Source organism: Fusarium fujikuroi, chromosome FFUJ_chr06, assembly GCF_900079805.1.
Source record: "Fusarium fujikuroi IMI 58289 draft genome, chromosome FFUJ_chr06".
Classification (NCBI taxonomy): domain Eukaryota; kingdom Fungi; phylum Ascomycota; class Sordariomycetes; order Hypocreales; family Nectriaceae; genus Fusarium; species Fusarium fujikuroi.
In genome coordinates, this window is record NC_036627.1 from 2,029,620 (window position 1) to 2,044,511 (window position 14,892).

The following is a 14,892-nucleotide window of genomic DNA, read 5'->3' on the forward strand; positions in this document are numbered from 1 at the left end:
CGAAAGGCTGGTCTGGATATGTTCACATGGGCTGCCAAACACACCAGCGACATGGCATGATTTCACATACATCACAGAGTAACTCTTGTTTCTCGTTGCTTCTTGGTATCTCATCACTCACCACTACAACACCCCGTCGTTCCTTGTAATATCCTAAACTCCTGTCTTCACCAGTCTTGTGACAACTTTCTCTGGACTCGACGCCGACAACTAAACAACCAACGCATCAATCTCTTCGGAAGTGAATCCAAGAAGGTACAGGAGATCCAAGAGGCTCTCTCCGTTCAGGCGGGCGTTAGCTTCCATCTGAACACGAGGCTTTGCATTCCATGCAACTCCCAGACCTGCCTTGTCCAGCATGAGCAAGTCGTTAGCGCCATCGCCAACAGCAATGACCTGACACAGATCAATGCCCTCCTTGGCAGCAATGTCAACGAGGAGATCCCTCTTCCGCTCCTTTCCCACAATAACCCCCTCAACCTCGCCCGTGAACTTGCCGTCCTGAATAACGACATGGTTCGCGTGGGCGTAATCAATGCCCAGTTGGCCAGCTAGCCATCCTGTCAAAGGCTGGAAACCGCCTGAGAGAACAGCTGTCTTGACACCCAGTCGCTTGAAGGCCTTGATCAACTCTGGTACGCCCTTGGTGACGTCCAACACTGGTCGCAGGCCTTCGAACAGGTTGGCAGGGAGGCCCTGCAGAAGAGCAACTCGTTCGCGGAAAGAAGCCTCAAATTCCAGCTCACCCATCATGGCACGGTGTGTGATCTCGGCAACTCGTGCAGCCAGATCTGGGGGATTCTTGACATGATCAGCCAAAAGGTCAATCACCTCTTGAGTGATGAGTGTGCTGTCCATGTCAAAAACCACAAGTCGAGGATGGCGTCTCCATACTGTGTCCCGCTGAAGGACCACATCGACGTTCCACTCCTGCTCAAATCGGTAGATCATCTCATGCTTTCTCAGGTCATCCAGGCTCAGATATTCAGGGGATGGCGTAGGAGAGAGCGTGAGCTCAACAATGCGCGGTTGCTCTTGGTTATCCAAACATCGATGAGAGGAGTGAGGCTCATCTGCGTCCTGAGGAAGAGGGAATGAAGACATGAGGTGGAGGAATGAGGTGATGCATAGAGGTGAGATATAGGAACCATAGATGTGGTCGAGCTGCTCTGACTCTTGAGTTGGCGGCTCCAGAGGATACTCGTTGGGATCAGTTGTCGGGGCCAAGTTGGCGGGCAGAGACTCGTTACTGTCTGCAAAGGTGGTTTTGACGGGAGATCTGGAGCCCTGGTCCTCGCCCCTCGGCTTATAGAAAAGGGTCGCGATAAGACGATCCGACTTCTCACCAGCTCTGGGAGCGCAATTGGGGTGAGAGTACGAGTGGCTCAGTCCACTGTCGACGACGGTGGGGGGGTTCTCCTCAGACGGGATGCCATTGAAGGGCAAGATAGGCCTTGTCTGGGGAACGGGTGAGTTGCTGGTATCCTCTATAACGGTGTCGATGCCGTGGAACAGCTGATCCTGTCGAGCTGAGTCTGGTCGAGGAGGGCGGTACTCCTGGTGGTCACTAAGGTAAGAGCTGCTCCTCATGGAACCCAGCTGCGGCCGTGTGACATTCTGTTTGGTGGGACTTGTCTGGTCTGCCATTGTGTTGAGTGTCTGTTTGTGTGTGTGTACTGTAATTGCGTACGTGCGCGGGGTGAGATTTGCTAACGTCTGACTGACTGGCTCTGACTGGTTCCGGTAATCAATAGCGTCGAGGAAACGCTGAGATACGAGGTTTAAAGCCCAGAAAGAATACTGAGAAATGTTTAAATCAACGTATAGTAGATAGGATAAGTGATAAAGCGCAGGTGCCTAGGTATGGTACAGCGAGCAACGGACCCTAGAAGCTTTGCGTTGAATCAGTCTTCAGACTCAAAGATGAGAGGGTAGTGAGCGTGGGTTGGTAGTTTGTCTTTGGCCAGTCCGTGTTTAGCCCCGCCAATGGGCTCGTGCGACTTTGACCTCACGGCATCTGCGGCTCCCTGCCAGGCTTTGTCTAGGGTATGATTGGTGCAAATAAGCCCGCAGCGTCACGGGTTTTGTCATTTTGATGAAGACCTTCAATGAACCTAGAAAATCACGTGAGTTTAATTTAAGATGTATGTAACTCTGAGGAATTGTCTGTGGTAAATCTCTGGAGGCCGTGGCTGTAACTTGTGAGCCCACCGTTTGTCTTGTTGGAGTCCTGACTCTGGTCATCAAGTTAACTCATGGCATTGGCTCCATATGGCTCGGTGTTTGGCAAACTGTCGGTGTCGACTCATGAAGGAAACATTGAGATGATGAATGCTTGGCTCACCCAGGAGCGAAAATCAACAAGATTATACTATTGATAGAGCAATAAGCAATGACGCAAGCAACGAGCTGGGATTATGACGTAGCTTGAGATTAGGGTCAGAGATCTCCACGTTAGCTTGATAAGTCAGCAAGTTTGGCACTTCATTGTTAAACCCGTATTAGTGAGCACTCAACTGTCGGAACACGGCCTAACCTTTGATCCCTCATGCGAAACGACCCGAAGAGGAGGAAAAAATTGTTCAAACTGGAGCCAGGCACAACGGCAGTCGCACGGTTCCTCGGTACCGATGTTCCGAACCTCATACGGACAATGACCGACTGCCGCACCGGCTGCCCAGTATTAGATTGCGCCTTTGCAGCACGTCTTTTTGGGAGCATGTAAGACGTCGTCACAGTTTTATAACTGGGATTGACTTGTTCGGTGTGTGTTTATACGGGCTGAGATACAGGCATCGAGCTGTCGGCCCTTATGAAGCCTAACTGAAAAATCATCAACCAAGGAACTTTGATATCATGGATCTCGGTATGTGGCAACACAATGGCTCATTCTTGCGACAGAGATTCATACATACACCAAGTGACACACTATCATCGTAAACGGAAAGCATATTCGCTTCCTCCGGGGATACTATGTACATATTTGAATTTCGCAACCCAGGCCAAAATGACATGATCGCGGGGAACCTGCCCTCGTGCTCACAATCGTGCAATCGATGGCTGGCCCTGCTAGCCCTGGTCAGTCACTGACTCCATTTCATCTCGTCAATCCAATAGTTAGTTACATCCATGCCCAGATCTCGATAACATGGGATTTGACTTTGACTGTGAGATGAGCCAGATCAAGACCATAAAATTTCTAAGCGATGCTTATAGAACCTTCTGCTCGCATGATGATGATAACCTCCAACCTCCGGGGTTGCCGCTACCTATGTATAGTCCCACCGAATAAGAGGCCCAATGGACCTCCGGCTCGGCGGCTGTATCGAAGTTATGTCGCTGTCCGGGATAAGGTGAGGCAAAACAAGTCCCATCTGCTGGGCGCCATTTCAGGGCTTTGATCCATAGGCCAATCAGACTTTGTCCTGAGCGTGGCGCCCCCATCGCGAAAGGTATAGCGTCGATGTCGTGATCAGTCTCAGTCGCAACTCATGGTCGTTAATCCTCATGGCGGCGATTGCGCAATTGCAGCTCCCCATCTTTTTCCACGTCCTGGGCTCGTCACAGGCAGAATACTCTCGGGTTCGGACGATGTCCTTGCACATTACTAAGGACGCCCTTGATCGGGGGCACAGCGGGCGGTCGCCCGGACATAGCTTGTAAACCCCATACAATTGAGCACGTCTCTCCCTCTTCGTCTCCCTCTCTCTCGACTTGACTTAAGAATTTGACTGTCCTCGTTCATTGTCGTGCTCGTCATCTCGTCCTTCCAGTGCTTTGAAATCCTGCTCTATAATCAAATCAGCACAGTATCTGCGTCATCAACTCGACTAGAGCCTCTTCACTCTACCTTACCTTTGGCTGCCTATTAGATATAACTGGGATACATCCTCACCTATCCCAAGTTTCAACAAGTTTCAAGTAACAACTAATCGTTGAAACACCATCACCTCGTCTTCAACATGCCTGCCTTCATCTCCCAAACATCCTCGCAGGTGTCACTCACCGATATCAAGCTTGAGTGCGAGTCAGGCTATGTCTCTGGACAAAACTCAGAATACTCGTCACCATCATCATCAACCACTCTGCCCCAGGTCTCTCTCACAAAGGCCCACATCAACCATCTCAACAACATGCTCGAGGATATGCACCCCATGGACATCCTCCGATTCTGCAAGGTCATGTTCCCAAACCTGTACCAATCGACTGCCTTTGGCTTGACCGGTCTCGCAACCATGGACATGCTCTCCAAGATCCAGAAGGAGCACCCCAACTCTCCCACTGTCGACCTCATCTTCCTGGATACCTTGTACCACTTCAAGGAGACATACGACCTTGTCGACCGAGTTAAGGAGCGATACCCTAACGTCCCTGTCCACATCTTCAAGCCCGATGGCGTCAACAATACCGAAGAGTTCGAGGACATGTACGGAAAGGAGATGTGGAACACCGCTAGTGAGATGTATGACTGGATTGCCAAGGTCGAGCCTCTCCAGCGAGCCTATGATGAGCTCAAGGTTGCTGCCGTACTCAACGGTCGTCGACGATCTCAGGGTGCTGCCCGTGGGTCCATCCCCATCATCGAAGTTGACGATGAGCGTGGTGTCGTCAAGATCAACCCTCTGGCCACTTGGTCCTTCAAGCAGGTCAACAACTATATCAAGGAGAACAATGTTCCCTATAACGCTCTCCTCGACCAAGGCTACAAGTCCATCGGTGACTGGCACTCTACTGCTCCCGTCAAGGAGGGTGAAGACGAGCGAGCTGGCCGATGGAAGGGCCAAGACAAGACCGAATGTGGCATCCACAACAAGAAGTCTCGATACGCCGAGTTTGTTGCTATGATGGAGCGCAAGCAACAAGAGGAGAAGCTTGCTGCTGCTCTCGAGAAAGTGGCTCTGCCCACCGTATGAGTGCACTTGCACCCAGACAACCACTTATCTTTGATGACTTAATGATTGAGACATTATGCGAGGCGTTTAAGGAGATAAACTGGCTCGGCAGTTATCGTGACTGAGCCGAATGGAGTTTTTGGTAATTCGGAAATCATCGAATGGCGTTTGGGGGAAAATACAGGAAGCTGGGTGCAACGGGGAAATAGCAAGCACATGACTGAGCAGATAGATCTGTTGCAGGCTGCAGACAGCCATAAATGAAAGAATCAAACAAACTTCTCAGATGTGTCTTTGATAGTGAGATCTGTGATACCAATTATGAGAAATGAAGTCAAATTTCAATGGTAATCAGGATCACGAGGTTGGAGCCACAATGATAAGCTACCCCGCGTCGAGACATGAGTTTTCAAGCTAACAAAACATCACATCCCCACCGCCAGACTCTGATATCGTCTTATCTGGCCCTTTGACGTACCTACCCTTTAGTGCTATCTACAACTGTCCATCGTGACCTTTTTCAGCCTCGCGCCACTGTTAACAAATAGAAAGTTCTTGCCTCTTGCCAATATGCAGGAACTCGCTTCTTCTCCGTCCGCTTTTGTTGGAAGAAAGAAAAAGATTCTTGAACAGCTTGCAATTCCAGACACAGAATACACGGATGCTTCACCGAAAGGCTCTGTAGATGAGGGTATCAGGGATCTCATTGATGAAATCAACCAACAATCAGGATTTGTCACTACCAGCAGCTGTGCAGGCCGTGTCAGCGTTTTCCTTGAAGGGCGGAGAGTTACTGACACTGAAGGAGAAGATGAACGGGTAGCAGGTGTTGGTGGAAAAGGCGCTGGGGGAGCTTGGTTGTTCGTTTCCCATGATCCAGTACCTGACAAGGGTGATGGAAGTACAGACTGGAGCAGTTTATTTGGACTCCGGGAATCTACAGAGGTACAGGAGACAACTGGAGAAGCGAAAGAGAGAAGACTTGTCCACTTCAAGTACGAGGCAATGGTAAGCAGAAATTGTGCTGTATCGAGTCTAGCGAAAAGGCATTATATACCTAATACAAGGAACATCCATACTGAGATATTACGTAGATCCTCCACGTTCTCACAGCATCACCCGAACACGCTCAACTACTTCTGCGCTGCGGCCTACAGGCAGGGTTTCGCGAGTCGGGTGCCCTCAATATCATCCCGAATGGCAAGGATGCTGCCACTCCTATGGTGGCTATACGGACAATGGGACTTGCCTTTGAGTCTCTCATTGGGCAGCAAATTGACGGCCATCGGCAACGCATAGTCTCATCCGAGTACCTCCAGACCCTTGTCCAAATTGCCAATGAGCGCTTTACCGAGAACAAGAAGCGCATCGAACGTTTTCAGAACGCCTTCAGAGATGCTGTCGCTGCTCCAGTACCACGTCTAAACCCTGAAGGGCAAGAATGGGAGGATGCTGCAGCGAGAAGAGAAAGGAAGCGTGCTGAAGGCCTGCGAAAGAAAGCCGAGCTGAAAGCCAAGCAAGAGTCAGAACCAGAATCAGACCGCGCCAATTCAGGAAAGGAGGAGGACGCAGGACTGTTTTTTGAGATATAAGCTGTACACTTTGATTCCTCAACCTACCTAGTTTTACCCGCTATCAATGCCGTAATGTACACGTGCGTACCTGTCTGGGCATACCAGAGCCCATAGCCTCTATATCTCTAGAATCATTCCCCATTCGCATTATCAGTTTTCCTTGTCTCTCTACGAGACGACCTTCTCGACCCAGCTCTTCTCAAGTTTCTTAACTTCGGCCTTGAAGTTCTCCACCTCCTGCCAGCAGTCAAGCGGCCGTCGGTCGTGCTCCCGCAGACATCGAATGACTTCATTGCGCGCTCCCTCAACACTCTCGGGCAGAGGACGCACTTGCTTGCGTGACTCCAGCTTCTCACGCATGGCTTCAATCTCCTTGCTGACGGTGTACTGGCTCGTGCTGTTGTCATCCTTGAAATCGGCGCTGGCGAGTTTCTCGTGTGCTATTTTGAGAGCTTCGGCCTCTTTCTGCTGTAGCTTCTTGAGCTCCTCGGCCACGCGGGCCTGGATCTGGAGCTCGACTATCTTGGAACGAGAGGCATCGGTCTATTTAGAATCGAGAGAACGTGCATTAGTTTCGATTGACGTCCGTGGAAAACATAGTGGTAAGACGATGCGGATAGAAGTACCTCATTGCTGGATTGTAGTGAATCAACGAGATCTTGTGACAGTCCGTTAGGCGCTGAGCTGTTTATTGGCAAGCTGTTAGTCACTGATTGCAACATAGTAGCATGCCCTCCATGTTTTGATTAACTTACGCCTTCCACACATGTGAGGAGATTGGTTTCGACTCGCTGGAACCCATTGTGTCGACCGCAATGGCTGTACAACCGATGTTCAATGCCCGGCTCGAAATTTCCGGCGTTATGAGCGGCGATCCGTGGCTGCCTGAGGTTGTGAATCTATCTGGTCTAGCGACGCCTCTTGTGGCGCTTTAGTGTGGCGCCTCACCGGCGACCGAGATATGGTCACCGAAACTATTACACCACATGCCACTTGTACTGTAATGCAATTTGTGCATGACATTGTCCGAGCAGGTTTCAACACGGGACGATGTCCGTGCCACTTGCGATGATGATTCAACAAACATGCTACTATCGGCAATCTATCTTCCACAAGCAATGATAAACTTATAACACCGGCCGAGCCCGCGCTTATTACGGTATGATGTTGGGGTAAGATGGCCGGTTCTAAGAGCATAGCGATTTACAGAAGCCAATGGCCCAATGCCTGCCGATGCAAAGAATGGGAATGTCACGGTGACCCAGCTTACGAAGACCTGCTGTGAGGTCGCGGCTTGACTGGCTGATAGGAGTCAAGGATCAACGCAAGCATCAGGTTCAGGACAATCTCCTCAAGGGAGCTTGAGATTTCCATTTCTGGAATCCAGATAGCGCCCGCTCGCGGGGCTGTCATACATCAGATGTAGCTTACCAAGGCATCGGAAGCGAGCATTCAGGCACTATAATTTTATCTGTGACGCCAAGACAGTCGACTTGATAGCAAATGTGCGCCAAAGGATCAAGAGCCTCATGGGCCTGGAAATCCAGCGGTCATTTTTCCGTTATCATGCTAGAAGGCGGACAGGCTAGCTGGGCCGCAGTATCAAGCTGACGTCGAAACAGAATTCCATCAACCACAGGACGAGAAAATATAAGATTGCGGGCCGCGTCTGACCCTTGGCAATGATGTTTGCAGGGAGTATCTTTGACTTTGAATACCTTGTTGATTGAGGCTTTTGGTCAGCATTGGCAATCTGTCGAGCTAAGCGAGGAGATGAAGCCTGGAGTTGAGAAGTCTTGGTGAAGGGAGCATGGGAGCTGCCATCGTGGTTGTGGTTCATGGCATGACATATGCCCCTCATGGTTTGCCGTGCAAGCCGTAGGATGTTTCAGTCAGGCCATTTTCATCCACTCTGAGCAGGATTGCGTCAGAGGAACAATGAGACGAGAAACTAGAAACGGATGCGTTTATCCAACATCAAACAGGAAACATTTCATCGTCTAGAAACGTGTCGCGGCGGTGCTGAACTTGAGCTTGTGATACGAGAGTGAGCGTTCCTAACCGGATGCCTCTGAGAAAATGAGTCGTTGGCGGCAATGCTGCGGGGCATTGAGTGGCTACGAAGCGCTGAAAGTGCTCAAGTGCCCACATTCTTGCAGCAGGTCTGGCCGTTGACAGCCAGTCTACCAGTACACCCCTGAAGAGTTGAGCAGAAGACTTGGAGTTTCCCATTCGCCATTCCAAAAGGGGGCCTGGGTGGTCCCCTGAGCAAGGGCCAGCCAGGGCCAGCAAGTGGCTGGTTTCAGAAGCATTGAGTTACCAGGATCTGCCAACAAGCAGCCAGTAAATAATGTTCCTATTCCGCCAGAGGCCTAATTCTGAGATCTGCTAGCGACATCTCTCACCCAATTGGCCATATCTTGCGAAGCCACGCCGTTGCTGGGAGTGCCCCTGCCGTGCTGCAGCTGACGAAGGCTTTTTTAAAGTCGGGTGCTAAAGTTCCTAGGCACTCGTGTAAGAGACGCTTTAACGCTCGTGGTTCGTTATGCCATGAATCTTGTAGCTCTTGTATTGTAAGACATGGGAAGGCGTAGTGCAATGCGCGGTCCAACCAGATCGATATGGATTGAATTCTCGGCTTTACGGCTCATAGCTGGAAACAGCACGCCGTGCAGGGGGTCCCAGTTATATCCATCCGTCCAGACTCTGCGGTGCCGAGCCTCGAAGTCTGCTCTTGTCTGTAAGGGGCTCCTTGTGATAGAGACGAACAGGGAGGGGATCCTCTGCCATGCCATGCCCTGCTGTGCCAGTAAAATCTTTCAGCGCCAAGACGTGTAGTACACAGCCTTTTCGGCCAAGTTTGGATGCTGATTGCTCACTAACTTGAGCTGGGGGGACCCGTTTACAATACATATTATCACAACCTCCGCTCGGCTGGGCTTCGTAAATTGCCTCTTCATTCCTCATGGTCTTTACTTCGTGCCGTTTACGGTGGTTTTTTCCCTGTTTTATTTTTATCTTTTTCTTCTTTCGTCCTCTGGGCCATTGAAACATTCTTCGCTGAGGCTGGCCACTCTTTACGTCAATCCGCCTGACAAGACTGCTTTCGTCGCTGCCGACCACTGTTCACCGGTTCTCGCCCTCGTGTTTGTCTCTGCTTGGGTTTCGGGTCTCAGAACAGGTTGAAACATTGAAAAACCACCGTTTCCCGCTTGGCTTCGATTGTCATTGTTTCCTCCGGTCGATCATTCATTATTTGGGTATTGTCTTGTGTGTTGCGACAAAGCGCCTCAATTCCTGCCTCTACCTTACCTTACCATTCTTCATACTCGCGCAAGCGCCCAAACGTCAACGTTGATCGTCTTAAACGCCTGCCTTTATCGATTGGCCTGTGTCTCAATTCGCCCTTGCCCTTCCTTTCCTTACTCGCGGCAATTGACATCGACCCGTTCTTTACCGCTGATCCAAATCCGCCCAAAGTTGGAGATCGTCAGCCTGGCCTGCTTTCTTTCCCAACTGCAACTGAGAACATCATCATCACCTTGTTGACGAGGTGAAGACGAATTGGACTTTCTACGTCATCGAGAACTGCCTTGTAGCGACAGTGATCGGTGCCCAAGTCTGCCTTGTTCTCCGCGGATTGTTTATTGTTCTTTGCTGCCCCTGCCGCTCTTTGCCTTTGTGCTGCGTTACATTGTGTGTTGAACACACCTTCACCAGCACCAAATCTCCCAAGTCACCACTGAACATCTCGCTCGCCGATCACGATTTATCGACACCAGCGCCAAGTCAATCATTTGTTTACCATCATGTTCTGACACCAAAGAGCGAACACAAGGAGGAACAGCATACACTTACTTTCTTTAAAACCACCACTGACCTCTTGACTCTTATTTGGGGACCCTTTGTTCGTCGCACAATTATACTGTCCATCATTCATTCACAGCGAATTGCGAATCCTCCCTCTTCATTCGTCCGAAGACCCCGGATAAAAAGAAACCGACTCTCATTTACTACTGCACTTGCTCCCAGAGAGCAACTACTTAACAAGATGGATTTCACACGGCGCAGGATCGCCGATATCAGCTCATACATACCAACATCAACCCTCAAATCTCGTGGCGTAGCCGCTCCTGCAGATGCCGAGGCAACTCCAAACTATCACTCAAATCTCGATGGTGTAAACCAACCTATGAATTTACTTTTTAAAGATGCCTTGTGGTGGACCTTGGGTATCATGGCCCTTGTTGTTCTGTCTATCAGAATAATTGAAATCCTGTGGATGAGACTCCGTCAGGTGTCTGCCATGAATGTGTCCGGCCCCAAACAAGCGTACTGGAAGATATCTCAATGGAGCTGGATGCCAAACGTCAAGAAGAACCTCACATACGCTCCTCTATGGAACAAACGTCACAACCGAGAGTTCAAGTTATCCTCTGCTATTAGCATGGGAACGCTTCCTTCGCGACTTCACTTCATCATCCTCTTCATCTACCTGGGCAGCAACTTCGCCTACATGTTCGTCCTCAACTGGCACAATGAGAACAAGCTTGCTTTCTGTGCCGAGCTACGAGGCCGCTCAGGAACCCTGGCCCTTGTCAACATGGTGCCCTTGATCATTTTCGCTGGGCGAAACAACCTCCTCATCGGCCTGCTCAAGATCAGTTTCGACACCTACAATCTTTTACATCGATGGATGGGTCGTATTGTGGTCCTCGAGTCTATCATCCACACTATCGCCTGGCTCATTGTCGCCGTCGACGACTTGGGTTGGGATGGTGTTGGCCATAAACTTTCCCATGGACTTTTTGAAGGCTCAGGAGCCGTTGGCACGGTTGCTATGACCTTCCTCCTTCTGCTTTCCGTTTCGCCTTTGCGTCATGCCTTTTACGAGACTTTCCTCAACGTTCATATTGTCCTAGCCTTTGTTGCCTTCGTCGCTACATGGATTCACTGTGCTTCCTCTGCACTTAAAGGTGGCCTACCTCAGCTTCCCTGGATCATGGCTATCATGGCCATTTGGTTCGCCGACCGCCTTGCTCGTATGCTCCGGATTGTATTTGTCAATTGGTCTTCCAAGGGGTGGACTGATGCGGTGTGCGAGGCTATGCCAGGCAACGTCACTCGAGTCACCCTCCACTTACCACGATATGTCGATATTGAGCCTGGCACTCACGCGTATCTGCGCTTTTGGGGTCTTTGTGCCTGGGAGAGCCATCCTTTCTCTATCTGCTGGGTCAATCATGTACGCGATAACAGCTTACCGATTGCGGAAAAGGATACTCTCCACGCAGTCGACAAGTCAACCATGACCACTACAGTCTCTTTCCTGATTGGCGCACAGACAGGTTTCACTAAGAAACTCTTCGACCGTGCCTCCAGATGCCCGCGAGGTCTCCGTATCAAGGCTGCGATGGAAGGCCCCTACGCCGGACACAACAGCCTTGATTCATATGGTCATGCAGTCCTGTTTGCCGGTTCCACCGGAATCACTCACCAAATCTCCTACATCCGCCATCTCCTCGAAGGATACAACCAGGGCACTACTGCTGCTCGACGCATTACACTTGTCTGGATTATCCGCGAATACGAATCTCTCGAGTGGGTGCGGCCCTACATGGATACGATTCTTCGTATTCCAAACCGAAAAGACATCCTCCGCATCCAGATCTTCGTCACCCGTCCTCAGAACCCACGCGATATTGTCAGTGCTAGCGCCACGGTGCGCATGTTCCCAGGACGGCCAAACGTTCCCCTCATCCTGGCCCGAGAGGTGCAAGAGCAGATGGGTGCCATGTGCGTCACAGTCTGCGGCCCTGGTGCTCTTGCTGACGATGTTCGGGGTGCCGCCCGAGCAGTGCAGGGCTCGACCGTGGTGGACTTTGTAGAAGAAAGCTTTACGTGGTAAACTGCGACGAGAGTGGTGGAAGTAATCAAGAGGTTTCCGTTCGAACTGTACATACTTATCGCAAGTGGGGGTTATATCATGGAGGGAGGTTGATATCACGGACAATCATAGCATAAAAGCGTTTCCATAAAGCAATCGTATTATTGAAGATCTTGAGAGAACTATTACTGGAACGAACCACATTTTTGTTTATATTAGTGACATGTTTAACTATAATCCAGGACCTGGGAACACCATGTGCTTATTACCATACCCGGTCCCTTAATTGATGAGGCTCGGCCAGGCTAGCCAAGCAAACCTAGCACATGTGTTTTGCACCCAATTAAGGTTCAGTTGTCAGATCCAATACCAAAGGAAGGCATGGAGCCCCGTCACTGCCCCGCAAACCTTTTCTCTCAGGGCAGGTGGGACTCCAAGGTTAATGGATTGAAGTACGTACCTGCCTCACGTCGCGTTTTCCATCAAAGACGCGATTGTCACAGCTACTCCGTACAGCTTTCAACTTTAAGAAAGCGCTAAGACAGTACAGGTCCTTAACGGATACAAGGGCATATCTAGATTGGATTCTAAACTAATGCCTACATTTGAACGACTCATCGTATCGCACCAATGCCTACTCGAACACATGATTCCCCGTCGCATTCGCGATCACCATCGCCGCCCTCAAGAGCCACACCAGCGCATCGGAATTTAGCGGTCAGAGAACGGGATTCAAGTCGCTCCGCATCTGGAGCCAAGAGGAAGAGAGCGGACACAAGAAACGGAGAACCCGCGAGCCATCGAAGACGGACCGTTGAACCTCCAGCGAGCAGCGAAGACGAGGAGGAAGATGAAGATGTTTACGATCCTGACCAGCCACTGGAGGAGCGCCGCAGAGTCCAGCAGGGCTTCAGAGATTTACTTCGCGATGTGACGGAGAACACTGAGGAATACCTACAAGGGGACTCGCGAGGGCTCCATGAGGCCATTCTCCGCGCCGATGAACTATCGAAGAAAGTGCGACAGACTACAGAAGCAACAATTGACTCGCGGCTCCTCGTTAGCACTACCGACTTATCTTACCGAAAGACTTTGAGACTCACACAAGGCAGCCTCTCTCAAGGCATCGATGTTGATGAGTTTGTTTCAAAATGCATCACATATATGAGACATGGTCGAGGAATTATGGACGATAATGCACCCGAGCTCTCGAGCACCCAACGTCAAAGAAGAAGGACCACAAGAGGGGATGAAGATGGCGAGGAAGACATCGGGGATGAGGGTGATATGATGAACTGGCCGCATCTTGGCCGGTTTGCAAGTTTACCATACATCCGGCGTCCCGCCCTCCCCGGGTTCCTCCTTGGGCCTCTATCGGTCGAGAAGAAGGCTCGCAAGATTACAAAGCGAAGTGCCCCCTTCAGGCCTAACAACCTGACGGAGACGCGTCCCGAAGTGCTCAATGTCGAGGATCTGGCCAAGAGGGAAAACGATCTCACCGCGATTTGTGGCAAGATTCTCCATCAATTACAAACTCTCCAGGCGAACATTCAAGAAACTGTGGCGGACCTGATTAATGAGAATATGGACGATGAGGAACAGAATAGGATTATGCATCAACATGGCCTTCGGAGCACCGGTGGCATTGACTTGATGCGGTTCGTTGTGAATCCCAAATCATTCGGCCAAACCATCGAGAACATTTTCTACGTCAGTTTCCTTGTCAGAGACGGCAGAGTAAAGATCGATTTTGATGAATTCGATTTACCAGCGCTTGGTTAGTTAATCATGGCCAGGAGGACTGAAACTCGCTAACTCGATGTTTAGAAATCACAGAGAGAGATGTCGAGGTAGAGGAAGAAGAGCCGACACGACACGGGGCAGCGAAACACCAAGCAATTCTTTCCATGGACATGGAGACTTGGCAGGACATCATTGACACTTTCGACCTTAAAGAGCCCATGATTGCTCACAGAAAGGAGGTGACGACTTCGGGACCTGGTGCGCGGGGTTGGTATAGCTGAGTGGGAAAGGGGAAGCATGGACAGACATGCCGACCTTTCAAATCCATCATTCACTGTCTCGAAACACACGGGATAACCTTGATCGCATGTGAGATACCTACCAGGCAGTGGCTCGAAGATGGCCAACATGGTGTTGTGCACAGGCCCTTAGCAAACAAACTGTTTCCTTTGTTCTTGCTCTTCCCTGACCTCTGTTGTCAGGGCAGTGATGAAGAATTGTTCGATTGGCGGTGATGAGCCTTTGTGTAAGACTGTCTGTCCACGGCAAAAGGTGTGCGCCTCGTTTTATTTTTGACACATTGCAAACATTGTCAAAGAGAAGCGTCCGATTCAAAGAGTCTGAATAGACAAAGGCATCCATGCACCTGCAAGCCGCTTGTTTAACCCCTTCATAACTCCCTCCCAGTCCTCGTGTCCCTTGATCGAGTACCAGCGACTGTTTCAATAATCCTTTTCACATTGTTGCAAGGCAAAACCGCTGCCTTTGTCACATTAACCCGGAAATCGTGCAGCAA

General features: G+C 50.4%; 6 protein-coding genes; 4 read left to right on the forward strand and 2 right to left on the reverse strand.

Moving 5' to 3' along the window:
• Positions 1-210: 210 nt before the first annotated feature.
• On the reverse strand, positions 211-1,647 carry FFUJ_05977 (related to phosphoserine phosphatase; the record flags this gene model as incomplete). The annotated part of the gene is made up of 1 exon (XM_023579250.1): positions 211-1,647. The coding sequence occupies one exon, from the start codon at positions 1,645-1,647 to the stop codon at positions 211-213; it is 1,437 nt and encodes a 478-aa protein (XP_023432120.1).
• Positions 1,648-3,962: 2,315 nt separating this feature from the next.
• Positions 3,963-4,913, forward strand: FFUJ_05978 (putative phosphoadenosine phosphosulfate reductase; the record flags this gene model as incomplete). Its single annotated transcript, XM_023579252.1, has 1 exon — positions 3,963-4,913. One exon carries the CDS (start codon positions 3,963-3,965, stop codon positions 4,911-4,913), a length of 951 nt encoding a protein of 316 aa, XP_023432121.1.
• A 549-nt stretch (positions 4,914-5,462) lies between these two features.
• Positions 5,463-6,484, forward strand: FFUJ_05979 (uncharacterized protein; the record flags this gene model as incomplete). XM_023579253.1 has 2 exons in its annotated part: positions 5,463-5,900; positions 5,987-6,484. The coding sequence occupies 2 exons, from the start codon at positions 5,463-5,465 to the stop codon at positions 6,482-6,484; spliced, it is 936 nt and encodes a 311-aa protein (XP_023432122.1).
• Positions 6,485-6,634: 150 nt separating this feature from the next.
• On the reverse strand, positions 6,635-7,268 carry FFUJ_05980 (related to ochre suppressor tyr-tRNA; the record flags this gene model as incomplete). XM_023579254.1 has 3 exons in its annotated part: positions 6,635-7,009; positions 7,093-7,150; positions 7,222-7,268. The coding sequence occupies 3 exons, from the start codon at positions 7,266-7,268 to the stop codon at positions 6,635-6,637; spliced, it is 480 nt and encodes a 159-aa protein (XP_023432123.1).
• Positions 7,269-10,517: 3,249 nt separating this feature from the next.
• Positions 10,518-12,374, forward strand: FFUJ_05981 (related to ferric reductase; the record flags this gene model as incomplete). The annotated part of the gene is made up of 1 exon (XM_023579255.1): positions 10,518-12,374. The coding sequence occupies one exon, from the start codon at positions 10,518-10,520 to the stop codon at positions 12,372-12,374; it is 1,857 nt and encodes a 618-aa protein (XP_023432124.1).
• Positions 12,375-12,983: 609 nt separating this feature from the next.
• Positions 12,984-14,377, forward strand: FFUJ_05982 (related to NSE4 Nuclear protein that plays a role in the function of the Smc5p-Rhc18p DNA repair complex; the record flags this gene model as incomplete). XM_023579256.1 has 2 exons in its annotated part: positions 12,984-14,130; positions 14,181-14,377. The coding sequence occupies 2 exons, from the start codon at positions 12,984-12,986 to the stop codon at positions 14,375-14,377; spliced, it is 1,344 nt and encodes a 447-aa protein (XP_023432125.1).
• Between the last annotated feature and the right edge of the window lie 515 nt (positions 14,378-14,892).